Here is a 19,338-nt window from a genome sequence, read left to right as displayed (position 1 = left end):
AGCCAGATCTGAGATAAATACAAGTGTGTTTTAATTTCACGAGGTTGTACTCTCCTCCTGCTTTCCTTGTAATTGTATCGCTCGCACACTCTCTTTCGCTGCAACACTAACGTGTTTTCACCCTGTGTCTAGCGAAGAAAACAGGGGAAGAAGAAGAAGACGGCGCGATGAGGATGAGTTTGCCATTGCACGACCGATGAAACCTAAAAATTACTGGGAAAATTCTCGGCTTTGATCTTGATAGACTCGGGCGTGGGCTTCAGGATCCGAAAATGGGTAACGGGGCCTGGCCTCTATAGACTTGTGATATGTGTCATGAAAATTTACGAACGTTTGACTAGTTTTCATAAGCACTTTTAAATAAGAATCTGACTAAAAAAAGGGCAAAAACATAAAATTAAAAAAAACAAAATCATCACGAATAATTATTTGGAAGGCAGTATTCCAAACTTGGAGTAGAAGTAAGAATCGGGGAAATTTCTGCCCTCATAAGTCCGGCCAGGCATCCAATCAGGCGGTGCCACGTTGTCGGACTGGATCACCTTGCCGTCGCTCGTGGTGACCCGGAAGGACAAGGCCTGGCCTCTGAGGACGACCCAGGTTTGCCAGTTCTGACCCCAATTCCGACTCATCCCAACCCAACCCGTCCTCGTCCCCTTGATCTTCACGTCCACCACTTGCCCGTCTCCCCCAACGTTGTACACCAGCACCATCAGCCACCACTCGTTCCCTTTCATCTCGAACCTAATCCCTGTTCATTCATGTGCTCTCACTCATCATAACATGTTACTTACTTAGGACACCCGGAATGAGAAGAAGTTTACTGCATCTGCATGCATACCTCCTCGCTTCGGATCGCACCTCACTCTGCGAAACGCCACGGGCACGATCCCGGCACGGTAGTGAGCGATCTTGAGGAACATGGGCATGGAGAGGTCGAAGTGCTTTTGGGGCGGGTTGCACCAAACCTCGGTCGCCCTGGTGTAGTTGGGCGGACAAAAGTTGGTGGCGGTGACCCGGATGACGGGCCGGTCAGGTAAGCACCAGGGGGAATGGATGCACATTATCGCATAGCAGGCTCCGCAAGTCGCTCCGTTGCGGAAGAGGACCGTGCTTAGGGCCGTCGTCTTCAGTCCATATCCTTGCTCGAACAGGTTTCCATACCCACAAGCTCCCACTTTGGGAAAAGCCAACAAGAACGAAATAATATGTCACGACAAGCGACAGTGAGAAGAATTTTTATGCATTTGTACCAATTCAGTCTATTTGGCTGGCATACGTTGACGTGGACTTTTTTTTTAAATAATATTATAATAATGTTCTAAATTTTTAATAATTTTTCTCTTTTTTTTTCTTTTCTTTTATTCAATTTTTTTTTCCCTCAAAACCTTAAGAGTCGCCACATGTGAGGGTCGGACTCCCTCCCAGATCTGGGTAAGGGCACGACGGCATCGCTCGCCCGCATTGGGCGAACGTGACGCGGCGCTCGCCCGCACTAGTCTATGGCTGTGACACTCTCACACGGGTCGGCGAGGGTCGCAGCGCCATCACCCCCTCACCGGCCCTTAGGGGTGTTGGGAAAAAAACTAAAGAAAAAAAATCACAAAAAAATCATTAAAAAATTATTTAAAAAGTCCACGTCGGCGTCGGTCTACCAAATGTACTAAATTGACACAATTGCAAAAAGGTTTAGGACTGAATCGGCACAAAAAAAGGTTTAGAACTGAATTGACGGACTTCTTTTTTTTTTTGGTAATTCTCTCGGTTAATGTAGCTTACTCATGGTGTCATTGCCATGGATGTCGCCGTAGAACGTGGCATGGGCGCCAGAATCCCATCCTTGGAGGCCGCCACCTCCGTCGCCGGCGATGAGGAGCAAAAGGACTCTTGTCAATGCAAGACACCCGAGCATCGTCGACGACCGATGATGGTACTCAGACCAAGGCGCCATCTCGTTAAATTTGCTCTGGTCTTGGCTTTTTGCTGTTCGTAAGAATAAGATCAGCACGATGTTGCCTCTGCAATTTATAGCTGCCCCCCAAGAGGAGTCGTCCGTGCAGATGGCAAATGTAAAGCGAAACCAAACCCACCAGGCAAACTCCTTAATTACCCACGTCTTCTTATCAAGTTAGTGTGGTCTGTCCCCGACTTTGCTTCTCCATCGTTTGGAAATTTTACGTTACGACGTACCAAACCGACTCCTCGTTCAAATTCACAGCGGGAAAGAGTCCCCCTCTTTTTCTTTTACTGACCACCGTTCAATCGACATCACTTGCTTGCTTGCTGAGCTAGCCTTAATGAAATTCGTAACGTTTGCAGATAAGTGTGCAATCTTCTCTCTTTCCAATGAGTAATTTGTTGGTTTCTTGATAAACTAATGATAAATGGGAGTTCAAAGACAAAGGAATTGGTGACGACCGACACGGATGGCGAGGAGTCATCGGTGTTAGAGAACGACTTCCGCGAGGGGCGACAAGATCATATTGAGGGCTCAAAGCAAGTAGGCCATCATCAACATGCATGAATTCAACTTGCTTCAGCACTTCATTAATTTGGTCAAATTAACAAGCCCCATCGAGAAATCGAAAAAAAGTCATAAACCCATTATATTAATTCCAATTCGGACCTATAACATATCAATTAGATCAATTTGATTCTAAATCTTTCATATTTGTTCGGCTAATTTTGATTGGAAATCACGAATGTGGAGGTTACCCATCCTACGAGACACAATTAACGCCGACGTTGACATTTTTTACAGTACTTTTTATTATTATTTTTCTTCCATTTTGGTCGGCGAGGGTTGCCTCGCCCGCAGTTGGCGAGGCCTTGATGACCTCGCTGGCTGCAGGAGAGAACACAAAGGCCCTAGGCGAGGCTGCCCTCACCGGCCAAAAGGAAAGAAAAAAAAGAGAGACAAAATATTATTAAAATATCATTAAAAAACGGCAACGGTCAATGTTTGGGTTAGCGATTTCCTGTCAAAATTAGTCAAATAGATTAAAATAACACAAATGCAAAAATTTTAGAATCAAATGGATCTAATTAATAGGTTTAGAAGTGAATTGGTATAAATGCAATAGGATTAAGATGTTTTTGAACATTTTCCCCGAAAAATTACCCTAAGGGAGAGTTTCATAATATGAGTTCCTAAAATGAGCTTTACAATTGTGTTAAGAGTATGTGGAAGAAAAGCAATCTCAATTTCTATTTATTTATGGGAGAATTATCAAAAAAATCTTGAATTTATTGCAATAGTGCCAATCCAGTCCTAAACTTTTTTTTTTTGGCCGATTCAGTCCTAAAACTTTTGTAATTTTACCAATTTAGTCAATCCAGCTAATTTTGGCCGATCGACACTAATATGGACTCGGGGCATCCGGTGACATAATATTTCAATACTTTTTTTGAATTTTTTCTTCTCTTTTTCTTCCCTCTTCTTCATCCTGTCGTTGCCTCAAGCTAGTCGCCAACCGAGGGTTGCCTCTCGCCGATTGTCGCCGGCGACCGGCCGGAGGAAGAAGAGAGAAGGAAAAAAGAAGAAAGAAAAAGAAAAGGAAAAAGGAAAAAAGGAAATTTTTTTCATAAAATTAAAATATGATATCACCGGTTGGTGTCCACGTCCTTGTTCGCCGACCAAAACGAGCCGGATAGACTGAATTAGCACAATTACAAAATATTTAGGATTGAATTGGCAATATATATATATATATATATATATATATATATATATATATAGTATGTATTACGAAAACCATCACAAGACATTTTTGGAGATGAGGTTGTTGGGGATACTAGCTTGATGTCTCTTAAGTCAATTAGACAAACCACTTTTGTACTTGTAATAATCCTTATCTTGATAATTTGAACCATGCACGAAAAGGAATTTATTAAAAGGTCGTATTTCCATTGTCTTAATTATGTAGATTCTCACTTACGAAACTCCTCTCATATAGATAACGCCAAGGAGCGCAATTGCTCGTTTGTCTTATTGTTGCATAATATTTGTCACATACGAAGTCAGATTACAAATGCTGAAGTTCTTATATGGCGGGCATTGCGTTACAAGAATCATTGTTAATTGGTCAGGTCTTATTATTTTGGCTAGAAATTCATCATAAAACGAATATCACTAATTGCATACTTTTCAATTCAATAATTATCCCTAGCTATAAGGCTTCTTTTCGTCGTCAAGATATAAGCCGTGATAGGATAAAATAATTATCCTATACTGTGTTTGTTAACTGTCCAAGATAGGATAAATCGGGCTATAGGAAGACATAGCCAATATATATATAAAAAAAAAAAATTCCTAGGAGAGGGGTGAAATAGATCGGGATCGGATTTCTCAAAAGATTATACACTAGGAAAATCAAGTTTTTCCCACAATCACCGCCTCTCCGCCGTGCTTGACCGTCTCTCTAGCGGCGGCGATCATTAAGGGTGGCCGACTCTCCGGTGGTGCCGGTCTGGTGTATGCGACCTCAAAATCGGGTATCTCCATTAATCATTTGGTGTGATATGAGATCACATCCCTCGTCCTTTAACAGCTTGAATCTTTCCAATATTTGAAAGGGGCCTCAACATGTTATGAAGAACTCGAGATTGATCATCGACTTTCAAGGTAACTCTCTTGGACGACCTGCATAAGTGCATTTTTAACTTGTGGAAAGATGTTGAATAATTAGATAGTTTAGCACTTATTTACTCACTCAATAAGACAGTAAGCAATGCTAGCAGGCCATTCTCAAATGATTCGACTTCAAATCAAGACCCCGATGTTACGGGATCTGCTCCGTCGATGTTGTGCTCGAATTTAGACAGAACAAACATGTACTCAACAACAACTCACTCATCAAAACTCATCGCCGAGTAATTTCTCAAGCATCTTGATATTTCAAATAAATAGAATCAATCTCGATCGCATCTTGCCTCTACTTGTCCGACCTCAAATCCACGATTCGCCGGACAAGAGATAAGATATGGCAATATCCTTGGATTTCTTATACTATCTATATCTTATCCAGTCTATCCTAACTAGAAATTCGGAAGATCAAACACAACCTAAAAAGTTAGGCCATATTGTCTTATTCAAATCGATATATACTTTCTCATTCTTCGATTTGAAAAAGGAAAAAATTCAAAAAAGATCACTTCAACGAAATGCAATTCATACTCCCCATTCCATCTTAATGAAATAACAAGCGCTGGACTATTAACTCGAGATAGAAATGGTAAGAACATAAGCACATTTATAGAAGAGTAATCGAAACTTTTACGAAATCCTGTTGAAGAGGTAAGATGACCTATGTTCTATCCAAATTAATTCGCTTGTTAAATAGAAAAATATTTAATACTACAAATTTATAACCAAGAATGTGATAAGGAAAGTGTGAAATTAGAGGAGCTACACAATTCCAAAAAAAAAAAAAAAAAGCCCCACAAAAAATGGCTCCATCACTACTTCACTATTTAAATCCACTATTTTAACCTCTACTTTTAATATTTTATCCTTTTGGGCAAACCTGGTTTTCCACCAAAAAGGAAATTTATCATTACCAAGTTCTAATTGGCCGTATTTTTCAAACAAAGAAAAGAAAAGGATTTTATTATGTAGTCACTTACGGCAAAAATGCACCCAATATCAATGAAGAAACATCCCGAATTGATACTTCTGTGATAAATTTACCCTTCGTTATTTTCAATTAAATTTTACCGTCAAATTACTGAATTAGATGATACGTGACGATTGACGAGTGTGTCGGTTTGAGGTGTTTACCTTTCGTTTGCTACATATATATACCAGTTTGAGATTTTTCATGGTATTGACCGAATTTAACCGAAACTAAAGGAAGTATACTAACTTAAGGTTTTTTTATGGTTAAAAAATTAATTTGAGGTAAATTTATCACGGATGTGTTAATTTGGAGATTTTTATGATAAACAAATTAATTTTGAATAAATTTATTATATAAATATTAGTTTGAGATTTTCTGTGATATTAAGTTAAAATAAAATAAAAGGAGAAAGTGCATCTTCTACGATGAAAAAGAAGTTGACATCCATCCGATTCAAATTCATCCCCTCGCCGAATGACAAAGGGCCCAATTGCAAATTAATTTCGCCAATTGCGAATTTTGGGAGCAAATGCACGCACAGGTTCTTCTCCAGTGCCGATGGCGACGTTGAAAAGCAGCAGCAGCAACTGAGAGAGAGGAGCAGCAGCTGGTATGATGGCAGCCATGGAAGGGGCAACCCCGAACCAGTCTCAGCTGCAACCTCAACCCCAGCAGCCGCCGATGGCCGCCGCAGAGAGGCTCAACGCTGCCGTGCAGCAGCAGCTGCACCTCGATTCTGTCAAGATTAGGGCCATGAGCCTCTTCAAATCCATCTCCCGCATCCTCGAAGACTTCGACGCTTATGCCCGCACCAATGCCACTCCTAAATGGTCTCTCTCTCTCTCTCAGTGTTGTTCGTGTTCGGTTTTTGTTCCCATCCCCTTTATTTCTCGGTCAGCTAGTTCTTGGACATCTTAGGCGGTTTCGAATATGGACTTCCAGTTTGATTGCTTTTAAATTCGAGTTTGCAATGAGGCTAGACGAACTTGTACCCATGATGGTGTAATGTGCCAGTTTGGCGATTCCGTCATCGCGCACGTTTGGTATTTCGGCTTGCACTGGAAACATGAATTCTTACTCAGTTAGAATATGGATTAGGGCGGTAATTGGCATTGTTATTGGACATCCAAGACTTGAATCTTTTTGTAATTCTGGTTTAACTGCCATTTTCTTCCAGTTACTTTGCTCGGTCCACCCTAAACATACATATAGACCGTGGATTTGCACAGGCCTAATTACACCGTTACGATTGCATTCATTTCATATCTGGGTTTGGTTGAATTTTGTGATCACCTAAGTGGCAAATACCAAAACATGATTTATTGTCCAGCTAAATGTGCAATTTCTATTTCCTTTCTCGAGTTGTATTCAAATCGTTGTGTTGTTTACCAGGCAAGATATTTTGGGGCAGTACTCTATGGTTAATCTTGAGCTTTTCAACATCGTGGAGGAGATTAGGAAGGTTTCCAAGGCTTTTGTTGTACACCCAAAGAATGTCAATGCAGAGAATTCCACAAGTATGTACATATCTCCTTCACATTATCTTGGTGTTCTGAGTTTGAGGAGAGCAATTCATCAACCGGGGATAAGCAGTCTTTCCTTTTCTGTCGGCCCTTAAGTTTCTGTTCTCTGTTAAAAGTGTCTGACAACTTAGAGTTGAAATGCTATTCTCATCATTCCTAGGCACACCGGAATACACTGTTAATGATTTTCCATAGTTCCAGATTCTGCAGAATAATGTCAATATATGGCGGGACATCCTGTTTCTTTCTGCTAATCAAATGCGTCTTGTAGCTATGGAAGAATTTTACGCTACATTAAAGCGCTTGCACCTGGTCGAGCTATCCTGTGGATACCGCGTGTCCGTGTGTGATTGGTTCATCATCACTGCTATATATCTTTGATATGTATTATACGATCTAACTTGATTTCAAAAAGTGAAGGGTAGCTAAGTGTTTATGGGCTCTTTTGGTATACTAAAGATGCCAGCTTTGAACTTAGCCTGGCACCGGTATTTTTTTCCCCTTTTTCTGACTTATTTTTAGTTGTTTCTTCATTCTAGTTTATTATTTCTAATTTTTTTTGGGTCTCTCATTCCTCCATCCCAAATGTTGAGTCAGGCCCGCATTTTTTATTTTGTTGTATTCCTTTACCTTTTAATTCTTTAAATCTGTAAAGGTCACAACTTCACTTCCTTTTTTCAAAAAACATATTATTTTTATCTCATATTGTGACAACGCATGGGCTTATGCTACAGCATCGCAAGCATATCTGAATGGAGAATTTTCTTTATGGTGTAAACAACTCACCCAAACTTGTGAAAATGGGAGGGATATCCTTGAGAATAAAATTTCTTTGTATTAAACGGATAGATCTATCGAAAACTGAATGTCCAAGCTATTGCCTGGTTTCATACCCAAATCCTAAATGTTGCATAAGCACTTAGTCTGTGACTGAAGTACTGTGGAAGTTTTGCTATTACAGTTCTTCCTGTAATGTTGTCCTCAAAGCTATTACCTGAGATGGAGACAGATGATAACTCAAAGAGAGAGCAGTTGCTGCAGGGCATGCAAAACCTGCCTGTTGCCTCACAGATTGAGAAATTGAAGGTGGTTATCCGATGGTTTCTCTGCATGTTTCTTAAACTTATATCTTCAGTCTTGACCTTATGCTTCTTATAAGCAATATTCCCTCAACTATATTCATATACAGGCATGGGGGATTAGTCCTGCCGCCTGCTGCAAGCCCCTGGGTTACCTTAATCAATCATTCAAGACTAGTAAAGCAGTAGAAAAAGATAAATAAGCCTTGGGAAATCAACAACTACTTTGTTACTTGTCTCCCTAACTGCCGTCATATGTTAAAATCATTAAAATATGAAGTGATTGATATGAGTGCCAATTTTTTTAGTTAAGTGATATAGATGTCGACTTGTAATATGCTGTTTTGAAATCTCTAAAAGGTGGATATACGCATGCCTTCCAGAATGACCTTCTTTTGCATAAAGTATGAAATGCACATTCTTTTCATTTGCAGGCTAGAATTGACATGATTGCTGCTGCATGTGAAAGTGCCGAAAAAGTTCTGACAGATACACGTAAAGCTTATGGTTTTGGAACTCGCCAAGGTCCAACAATTGCTCCAACCCTGGACAAGGCTCAGGCTGCTAAAATTCAAGAACAAGAAAGTATTCTGAGAGCTGCTGTAAATTATGGTGAAGGTGTTAACAGATTACCCTAAAGCTCTGTCTTGGTTGACCATGTCTGCATTGTGTTCCTTCGCCTCTTTCTCTACTCAAGGTTCATTATAGAACTTGGAATGAGTGCTTGCATATTCTTGAACTGTATAGAGAAGTAGATGATGCATTCTTGCAAAATTTGTGGTAAAGGTAGGCATATGGGGAAATAACTCCGCTATTAGGAACAACAGGTTGCTTGTCAATACATAAAACACACAAATTCGGAAGGTGGGATGTTATTCGTGGTTCTGGTTCTTGTGATCCCAAAATGATAACAATGGAAGCCATATGCATATAGCAATGGAAGATGTGTTAATATTCTCAAATTCTTTCTTTCTTTTTCTTTGCATTTCTCGTAATGTCAAAGGTGTCAGTTCTTGGTGCTCTTGCACTTCCTTTGAGTGCTTTCTAACACTGATTTAGAGCACGGTATCTGTAAATGAAGGACTAAGAATATCTGGAGACCAGAGGCAGATGACACCAGCACTTCCCATGCATCTCACAGATGTGCTTCATGTAGGCGATGGAATGCAAAGTTTGGCTGACTCATCTGGTAAATTTATTACTCGTCACTGAAGTATTTAGCTGTTTTCTCGGATTTTTTTTTATGAGAAAAAAGCATTTTTCTCGAATTCTATCATCTTTTGCGTGGCATGTAGATAGCTTCTTAAGCAACTCTGGAAGCTTCTTTTTCAGGAATATACCAAAAGAACACTCCTGTGTCATCGAACAACATGAGTGGTGCAGGAACTTTGTTGCAGGTGTGCCTATCCGCTTTGCTCTTTTCATTTCGATGGTTATGCTCTATATTTTCTGCAGCATCTATGCGGCAAAGATCCTGGTCAGGCGATATGGACAGTCCTAACTTGTGGTCCTCAAGAATATGAGTCATTTTGTGAATCCTTGTGAAATGAGATTGTGTTGAGAAAATAGTTGTTTAGTCACATAGGCAACTGTCTATTCTCTGTTTATGCTTTAGCGGGACGTCCTACCTTATTACAAATTAGAATGAGTCACACATTATGGATTTGCGGGACATAGTGGTTGATTTAATGCTCAATGTATTCTTTGAGCTTGACCTTTCCTTTGAAGTCTTTGGACTTTCTCCTCTTATCCTTAGAGCTTCTCGTGTGACGTAAAATTGAGCAGGGCACCGGGACACAACTTCTTGGAAGATCTGCTGCTTCTCCAGGTGCCAATTCTTTTGATAACACCTCTGCATCTCCGATGCCATACGCCAATTCCCCTAGGTCTGGTACAAATATGAATACGCCATCTCCTCAACAACAATCGCAACAACAGCAACCACAGCAGCAGCAACAACAGCAAAGGCAGAAGATGATGCAATTACCTCAGCATCAGCAAATTCTTCTTGCTCAACAACAATTCCGCCCTACCATGTCAGGTCTGGGTCAGGTGAGGTTTATGGCTCATTTTCTTCTTCTGTATTAAATAATAATCACGTGTATATTTCTAAGAAATCATCTATGTAGCACCGACACCCAACACTTTCCGGGGGCCTCCGTGTCGTGCTCGACACTCTCGGACACTCTCGGACATGCAACCGACATGTGGTCAACGCTCTAGACATGCCATTGACACGCGAGTCCAGTATCCCGACACACCATTTCGAATGCACGGGGTCAATTTTGAGCCATTTTCAATAAATTAGGGTCAAAATATAATTTTTCAAAAATATATGTACTTAAGTCATATACGCAACCACAAAAAAAAAAAAAACTAATCGTGAATCCCTAATAGAAGAAAAAGAAACTCAACACCGATATTTTTATATATACGAGATAATTTATTATGTGTTTATAAAAATATACATCTAATAACGTGTGCCAACGTGTCGGAATTCTTTGTTTTTTGAGAAATCACGTGTTTGCATGTCTTGTCATGTTGTATCGCATGTCACATGCCGTGTCGGTGCTACATAGGAAATCATGGGAAGAACTTCTGTTACGTCCCAAGGATTGCAAGTATATTCACGGCGCAAAAACATGCCTAAACAAGGCTAAGGAGAATCGCATTCTATTTATGACGAGGAAATTCTATTCCTACCTCTCTTCCTTCTTTCTCCTTCTCTCTCTTTTATTCTTGCTATATCAACTATTCTCTTAACAACTTCTAAAATTAGGAGCAGATCTTTGGTGGTAACAGACTAATACTCTTTGTTTGTGTCTTAGTGGATAATTATCCTCGTTCTTTGGACTTAATGTTAAGTAATATGGATCTATATATAAATCGCTTCATTTTGTAGATTCTTGGCCAAATAAAATAAACTTCTAGAAGATTTCAAATGAGTGTTGCTTCATGCATATTATTTTTAGTTGAAACCCATGTATAGAACGGCATCTTTGTACTTGATGTAGGTAAAGGCAATGCACTAAGGGAGTGTTAAAATGTCCATGTAGCTATGAGTTAAAATGTCTATGTGAACCCCGTAGACAAGAAGCGTGGGACATCTTTGTACTTGACATTTTAACACCCCCCACAATTTTACACATTAAGTGATCTTTGACTTAAGTGAGTTTTTAGATTAATACTAGTTAGTTTTACCAAACATGCTTAATCTTACCAAGTGTTAATTTTCCAAGTAAAGGCTGATTTGTGTGTATCAAATTGATGTCATTTCTTGATATACTAAGGAGGAAGTACCTCCATAATTGAAGCAGAACTCTTATAAATTGTCAAAGGCCTCATCTGTGTTCTCAAACTTTTCTAGCTCACCGCAACAATCCCCACTTTTTCTTGTTGCTGAGCAGCTTTTGTAACGCTCAACAACATCCAAATGGACACTCATGCAAGTGCTTCAGGCTGAATGTTTTTCTTTCTCCTCCAATAATCATATTGCAGCTCTAGCCAACTTCGAGAAACTTGTGTCCATTTCTGCTAATGCCAGACTGGGGTTCTTCTACACTGCCTCAATCTCATATATTTTTGGCCGTTTCAGGGTCAACCTCAGATGCAGTATTCTCAGACACTGGGGCACCAACAATTTCAAGGTAGGCAGTTGCCTTCTGGCCCTTTGCAGCATAGCATTGGTCAAAGCCAACTCAATCAAGGAAACATGATGAATCGTCATCTAAGCCAATTTTCTGGCACTGCCAATAGTGCATTGTTCAATGCTGCTCAGACAGCACCAAATAGCCAGATGGTCAGATATCGCTCTTTCCTTGGTTCTTTTGTCATCTTTCCATCTGTGTCACTGCAAACAACTTTAAGATTTTAGGATTCTTTCACGAACTTCAGTGGACATATTTGAGTATTAAGTGCATCATCTGGATTTTTCCCTTGAAAAACCTTAAGTGATAGTTAATCTTGAATATGGTGGCCAAAACTAGAAATTTGCATGAGAATTAGTTCAACTATACTCCCAATCTGGCTCATACTTTTCCGTTGGCTTACCAGTGGTTATTACTGAAGAACACTTTTTGTACTGTTACTATACTTATGCGGTTATTATGCCTCAGGCAGTTGAATATTCGCTTAGTAAGTTTAAATGTTCAAGCATGCAATTAGGTGTGCATGGCTCTTCTTATTTTAATGCATAAATTTCTGTTTTGTGGACCATCTTCTTTTCATTTGTTTTTCCTTATCTCAGTCCAGACATTCCATTACCTTTCGACTCATGGGCTGATCTTCACTCTGTTTTATGCTGATGAAGTACACTGACCGTGCTTATTTTATTTCAGATACCAAATATTTCGGCTACAATGCAGTCGCAGTCTCTTCTTCCAAGGGTGCCGGTGAGCTTTTTACCCTTTCTTCCAAGCAGGAGAGGAATTTTTGTTTACTATGTTTCTTCATGGGATGGAATGTCACCAGAAATACCATGTGAATTACTCTCCTTGAATGTTTATTTCAGCTACAATGTTTCGTCCTGATAGAAAATTTTTAGGTCCATTTCAGTCTAAATGATAGACCTCTTTATGAAAAGCTAATATTACATTTGAAGTACATTGCAAAGAATATATCCTGCAAAAGAAAAAAGACATTGCTAGGTGTAAGTGTAGTGATGTAGGAGGACAAATATTATGGATTGAGGAAGATGCCCATAAGATGTGTAATTTGTTAGCTAAAGTTTCACAGGACTTTTGAATTCCTGCAGACGAAAGTTTTTATCTGTTGGTCCTTGAGAAAAGGATTGCAATTAGCCACCTATTTATGTCCGTTAAGTATTTAATTAAATGTTGCACTTAAACTTTTAGAACAGTTGGCTTTCATAATATTTTAACTAGTTACCAAAGCAGGAGCTATGACCCTCTATATACTTAACCTATTATATATTTCCACGCTTTAGTCTAAGGCAAAGGTCCAGCCTACGCTTGAGACGGATGGTTAATGTATTTAAAATTTTTACTAGTTGGTCCATGAGAAAAGGATTACAATTAGCCAACTATTTATCTCCGTAAGTATTTAATTAAATGTTGAGCTTAAATTTTTAGAACAGTTGCCTTTCATAATATTTTAACGAGTTACCAAAGCAGGAGCTACGGCCCTCTATATGCTTAACCTATTATATATTTCCATGCTTTAGTCTTAGGCTAAGGTCCAGCTTACGCTTGAGGAGGATGGTTAATGTATTTAATTAAATAGGAAACCATTTCTTCATCTAATCTCTTAAGTTTTTAAAAAAGTTGACAGTGGTTTTACAAAATTTCATATAGTCTTGTTGCACCATTTTCCCTGGATTCATTTGAAATGGATGGATAAATATAATGAATGCTGTTTGTTGAAAAAAATGATAGTTTTAGGGGAGCCAATATTTTGTAAGTATCGCAAGCTCACACTTGTGGGAGGTCAAATGCAATTTCTCTGATTCTTTTGTTAAGTCAGAAGTTCCTTTGGTTCAATATTAAGTCCTGTTTCTGTCATGATGGTGCTGAATACGTGCGCTGGATGAAATTGGTGCTGAAACTTCAGAACTGAGCTTCTTAAAATGATATCTTGAATATACTTAAGTATCTTGACATGATTATTACGCGCAATACATTGATCAATATGCATTTTCTTAACTGGTGAATGTTAGCTCTGATAGACTTGGTGCTTTGACCAAAAAAAAAAAAAAATGTTAGCTCATGATAGACTTGGTGTTTTGGCGTAATATTCAAGGCGGAACTCTTATTTGGGGTGTCACTAATTATTCTCTATTTGGCAATTTTTTTTTTCAGTTTGGCTTATCTGGAACCAATTCCCAGAGGAGTCATGCTTCCCAGATGTTGAATGATCAAAGTACGATCTAAGACTTCCACTTTCTTCTGTCACTGGGCATTTGAAATTCACTTACTGTATAAGGAAGAGGATGCTGCATGATCAAACGAATGTTTATAGGATTCAAAGTGTCAAACATGGTTTATGGTGATAGTGTATAATGGGTCTCTCTCACTTTGCAGTTTATAATATGGGAGCAGCCAATGCTACCAATATGATTCCTATACAGCAGCAGCAGCAGCAGCAGCAGCCTGGTTCACAGGGTGCATTTGGTAACATGGCACCAAATGCTCAGGGTCTGCAGTCTGGTATGGGGACCCTACCAAACACATCTCAGAATCACCCCAATTTCTCACAACAGAGGCAGCCAAATCAGCAGTGAGATGCTGGTTGCATGGTGGTATTTAGTTGCTTGAGCATCTTGGTACTCTTGGATTGATGCATAGGTTGTCACTGTGGTACTTGTGAGGATGGAACTTCTTGGCGTAGTTCTGCATAAAGAAACTAGTTTTGGGGAGTATATATGGTGAGGGAAAAGCTAGATTAGTAAGACGAACGTTAATGATCTTAGCTGTTGGCAGTAAAGGTAAAAATTAAATAAAAAGAAGTCTTTGCTTCACAGTTCTGTGTACGGCACGCGCCCTGGGTTTCCTCTTCTATTTTCTGCGAAGTGGGCCAAGTTATTTCAAACAAAGAGACGGAATGGTGGCATTCGGAAGTCAAAGTGATAGGAGGAAAGGGTTTCTGGACCAACAGACTCAGATCTTCCCTCACAGTTCTCTCTACATTTTTGGTCAAATTTGAGCATTTCCTAAAACAAATTTGATGTGTTCGTATGGGCAGTTACACAAACATGTAAAGTTTACAACCTCTGACGTATGAGTCAGGTCACAGGTTAGAAGAAGCTAATTGGTCCTGAGAAATGGTAAAAATCCAAAAAACAATGGTTACAAACAATCGCTCGCTGTTGCTAGTGTAGCTGATGATGACTCCTCGATGTGTAAGACTCAATGAAGCAGTTGCAGCATCTTCGAATAAACCACTCCAACCTGTGTTCAGAAAGGCTCATCAGTTTTAAGGTCTTGAACATGCGACTCAACTTCGTATTTATCTCCATGTACTTGCTAGCAGGATACATCAGGCCTAATGCCCTGGTGGTATAGCCAACCAGCAAAATAACTATATGAGCTCTGCTTGCCTGCTCCGAAAATTTGGAAGGAAAGTGATTCCCTACTGTTCTTGTTTAAACGGGATTGCTGGGTTTGACTGGTAGTTGTAGGCTTCCTGCTAAAAAATGTCTACACAGCCGAGTAGTTGGCGCTTCAAATGTTAAAACCTACCATTCAAAGATACTTCTAGCTATTGAAGTCCCAGGAAGTGGAACAGATGAAGGTGATGCAGTAGTTTCCTATCTTCTGCGCTAGTACAAATTAAGCTAACACTTTGTGCAAGAGTGAACGCTCTACTTTGTTCCTAATATGGATCCCACCTGATCCTGTTGAAAATTGATGCTCACCATCTACTTAGCAAAGTAAAGGATGAAGAAGAGCTTACAAGTCCTTAAGGCACGAACTTCTGGAATCCTCTGCTTCATCTGCTTGTTTACGGTCCAAGGAAAATGCCAAAGGCGGCGTTCGAGTAGGAACAGATGACTCCTGCAGAAGAGGAAGGTTTTCTGCAGATGTATGACTGGACTGCGGTGGTGAAAATGGCGGGGATGGAGTTGGAGATGGCGAGAAATAGTATTTTTGATTGCCAGGTCCTGTACTTATGGGAAGAGGTGATGGCGGTGTTGGCGGTGATGAAGTCTGAGAGATGTGGCCATCCTCTTCCATATCTTCCATTGCCTTCGGCAATCTCTGGCTTCTTTCTCTTCGTTCTTTTTGACTGGTTGATCTGAGCTGGGTCAGAGGAAAAAGCTCTCCTGGAAAGTTAAAGAAAAAAGAAAAAATCAAGAAGCCTTCAAGTATAAGGGACACAGATGATCCTCAAGCCACCTTCGTGACCAGAGAGTAGCAAATGTTGCAAGGAACTTCAAGAGTCAATCTAACAATCGATCCGTATTATTAGGCATAAACCACTCCAACCCGTGTTCATCGGTACAAGTCCTTGAAACACTGGAACGTTGTGCTGCATTCAACAGCATGTAACATAGAGTTCACCAGGCAGCAACCTCAGTTCCCAAATAAGTTGCATATACAAACCCGCAAAAAGACTACAATATAGCTCCAACTCCAATTTAGAATATTTGTAGCATTGCTTGTGCAGACCTCTTGAATGGGTAATTTACTCTCCACGTTTGCTGGTTTAGTTTTTGACTGGTGGGTGGATGCTTCCTACCCAAATGTCTATCCGACTGACTAGTCGAACTTCAAAAGGAAAGGGGTTCTAAAACTTACCATTCACATTCACAAATCTGCTAGCTAATAAACCAGAAGGACGCGGCAACCCTGTAGCATAGTTTATAATGTACTCCTAGCTACAAAGCTCAAAACTAAAATAGCATTTGTGCGAGTTGTAAGTGAGAGAGCAGATGCGCTACTCCTTCCCATAAACACCAAACGAATGAAGAAGTGCTTTTGAACGAGTTAGAGTCAGGCTCAGGTTACATTTTCCTTACAGCGGAAGAGTTTCTGAAGAACAAGTCTGCAGAACAGTAGTACTGGTACATTCCTTCAAATCATCAAGGAAAAGAAATTTGGAAAGAGAATGCAGGGCTTACAAGTCCTCGAGGCATGAACTCCTGTTATTTTCCAATTCATCCGCTTCTTTGGGAGCCAGCGACAAAGTGGGCAAGTGGGGGCAAAACTGGCGCGTGTAGAGAGGGAGAGAGAACTTGTAGTTCGGATTGCCAGGTCCTAAATTAATGGGAAGAGAGGATGGATGTGCTGGGGAAGAGCTGAATTTGGCAAGCCCTGATCTTTCCTTCGTTCTTTTTCTTTTCTCAAATTTTGACTGGTCAGTGTAAGCTGCAGTGCAACAGCTAAGGAGTTGCAGCTTCCCGGCAGTTTTTTGATTCTTAGTTACAACTTACAACCTAACGGTCATGGGCCAAGCTGCTTGGTGATTGTTTGTGCATTGATTTATTAAAGACCAAAAACGTTCATGACATTCTGTTAACACCAAAATAATAACAAGTATCGAATGTGTGTCATCGTCAATATGTCCTGAAGTCTGTAAATCAGGAGCGACGAATGACTTCCCGAAATTCTGTAAGTTGGCCGTAATATGCCGAAAGTTGCAAGAACCCGATATTCGGGAAGAGGGCAACAAGGTCATTAAGTTCAAGATTCGGTAAGTGGTCATGATTCGGGAACTTCCCGAAAATTGCAGAAGGTCAACGATGGAGGGTTGCAGGCATAAAGAGGGCCATGGAACAGTTAAGTCAGCCACGTCAATGGGAAGTCACAAGCATGAAACGATAGTAATGGGCACGAACGGATCATGGAAGATTATTCAAAAAGATTCAAATTCAAAGTCATTGTGGCAGTTGAAAATCAAGTTTTGGCGAACAAAAACAATGAAAAACATGAGCAGAAATGGGTAGTTATTGAAGACACCAAGATTAAAGATTTGAAAACACAAAGATAACTAACTCATCGATTACGGGGCGAAAGGAGATACAAATACCCGGAAGAAAGAAGGGAAAGGAAGATCAACAAGAACACATCCAAAAGCACTCAATTTCCTCTGCAGCTTAACTTTCGACACACTTTACGTTCATGCACTTTCAATTCCAGCAACCAAGTTTATTTCCCACTTATTTACTGCTTTCTTAGGAGTATTGTAATGCAATTCAAACCTTTGTTGATCTCTAGTCCACTTTCAATCCATCTATTTCAAACCCATTTTCACATCTTCCTTTTGTGATATGTTCTTCATCAGATACCTCCTCGAGAATTAAAACACGTAACCTTCTTAATAAAAATCAAAGAACTAATTTCGGTGAAATATTTTCCTTGTTGCAAAACGAGTTAACACATTCTTTATGCGGTCTGATCATTTAGGCGCCGACATGTAATCCGAACAAATATAATGCTCTACGATTCCCGCAACCTTAATGGTAACGATATGAAAAGAGTTTTTTTTCTTGCCATAGGATGAAAGAAAAGCTTGGGTCACTTTCATTTGACTCAATTTACATTGACGAGATAATGACATCTTGAAGTAGAATGCGGCTGCGTTTGGTTCAATTTTCCCCACATTGAAAAAGATGAGGCGTTTGGTTACGCTTTTGATTTAGCATTTGGTCAAATGTTGGCCTTGGCAAAGCTAAAAGCCCAAAGTCAATCCTCACCAGCTTTGGTTTTCAGCATTTGCGAAAGGCTATTTCTAGGGTTAAATGGTTTTTTTCTTCCAAAACTACCCTCACTAATTTTATTTTTTTTTTCCGATTTTGCAGTTCTTGTTATTGTTCGAGCTTCTCTGCGCAATTCGATCGGCGACGCTAGATCGGACTGGCGTGGAGCCGACGAGAGGCCGACAAGGTCGCACCATCCTAGGCGACTCCCGCCTAGGTTGCGTGACCCCAGGTGAAGGTCGCTTGGGTCTTGTGACCCCAAGCAAGGGCCGCCCGAGGTCGTGCGACCTTACTATTTGGGCTTCTCTGCACGAGCGGGCCAGCGAGGCCCGAGCTAACCGGCGTGGAGCCGACTAGAGGTTGGTGAGGTTGCGCCATCCTAGGCGACCGCCACTTGAGTCATGCAACCTCAGGTGAAGGTTGCCTGAGGCCGCATGATCCATGTGGTGGTCGCTTGGGTTTGCACGACCCTAGCAAGGGTCGCATGAGATCGTGACCCAAAGCGCTTTGATCGGGGTGACACGACCCTCGCTGGGTTCTGCCCTAGCAATCTCATACGACAATTGCCTAGGTTTTTGCGACCCCAACAAGGTCCGCATGAGATCGTGACCCAGACTACCCTCGTTGGGGTCACGTGACCCTAGCCGGGGGGCTGCCCTAGGTTAGGCAACCTTAGACGGCCGAGAGCAGCATGAGCGCTTCGTTGATTTTGTCGAAGGGTTTGAGTTTTCCAATTTAACAATAACAATAAAAAAAAATGCAACCATAGCCCTTTGCAAGAAGAAGTTTTCCTCTGGAGTTTCTACCAAACGCAATTTGTATTACCCAAAAGGACTTTAGGCTTGCAGCCTTTGCATTTTCTCAGAGTCTATTTCTAAAGCCAAACCAAATGCAGTCGCCCAACTTGATTTCCAACAGTCATATTTCATGGCATCACAAGCGAAATTGAGCCAGCCTCCTAA

General features: G+C 40.5%; 3 protein-coding genes across 7 annotated transcripts; 1 reads left to right on the top strand and 2 right to left on the bottom strand.

The window, feature by feature from the left end:
* Positions 1-398: 398 nt before the first annotated feature.
* LOC115755839 (expansin-A9-like) lies at positions 399-2,047 on the bottom strand. Its single transcript, XM_030695399.2, has 3 exons — positions 1,780-2,047; positions 842-1,177; positions 399-751 (listed from the first exon to the last, which is right to left on the bottom strand). Exons 1-3 carry the CDS (start codon positions 1,949-1,951, stop codon positions 426-428), a joined length of 834 nt encoding a protein of 277 aa, XP_030551259.1. The 5' UTR covers positions 1,952-2,047; the 3' UTR covers positions 399-425.
* Positions 2,048-6,126: 4,079 nt separating this feature from the next.
* LOC115755808 (mediator of RNA polymerase II transcription subunit 8) lies at positions 6,127-14,694 on the top strand. 2 transcript variants are annotated; one of them, XM_048283766.1, is made up of 12 exons: positions 6,127-6,448; positions 7,011-7,135; positions 8,103-8,227; positions 8,655-8,838; positions 9,302-9,409; positions 9,553-9,617; positions 10,006-10,272; positions 11,816-12,019; positions 12,558-12,611; positions 14,037-14,097; positions 14,259-14,321; positions 14,352-14,694. In XM_048283766.1, the coding sequence occupies exons 1-12, from the start codon at positions 6,231-6,233 to the stop codon at positions 14,456-14,458; spliced, it is 1,581 nt and encodes a 526-aa protein (XP_048139723.1). In that variant the 5' UTR covers positions 6,127-6,230; the 3' UTR covers positions 14,459-14,694. The 2 variants fall into 2 exon arrangements, with proteins under 2 accessions (XP_048139723.1, XP_030551203.1); XM_030695343.2 differs by having other exon boundaries at positions 14,259-14,694.
* A 123-nt stretch (positions 14,695-14,817) lies between these two features.
* On the bottom strand, positions 14,818-17,075 carry LOC115755816. 4 transcript variants are annotated; one of them, XM_048283769.1, is made up of 4 exons: positions 16,799-17,075; positions 16,589-16,709; positions 15,631-16,000; positions 14,864-15,125 (listed from the first exon to the last, which is right to left on the bottom strand). In XM_048283769.1, the coding sequence occupies exons 2-4, from the start codon at positions 16,626-16,628 to the stop codon at positions 15,047-15,049; spliced, it is 489 nt and encodes a 162-aa protein (XP_048139726.1). In that variant the 5' UTR covers positions 16,629-16,709; positions 16,799-17,075; the 3' UTR covers positions 14,864-15,046. The 4 variants fall into 4 exon arrangements, 2 of the variants coding, with proteins under 2 accessions (XP_048139726.1, XP_048139725.1); XM_048283768.1 differs by having other exon boundaries at positions 16,164-16,709; positions 16,799-17,070; XR_007199497.1 differs by lacking the exon at positions 16,799-17,075 and having other exon boundaries at positions 16,281-16,792.
* Positions 17,076-19,338: the final 2,263 nt, after the last annotated feature.

The sequence above is a fragment of the Rhodamnia argentea genome, chromosome 8 (assembly GCF_020921035.1).
Source record: "Rhodamnia argentea isolate NSW1041297 chromosome 8, ASM2092103v1, whole genome shotgun sequence".
NCBI lineage: Eukaryota > Viridiplantae > Streptophyta > Magnoliopsida > Myrtales > Myrtaceae > Rhodamnia > Rhodamnia argentea.
Note: the sequence above shows the minus strand (reverse complement) of the source record. Positions and strands in the feature narration are given on the sequence as shown.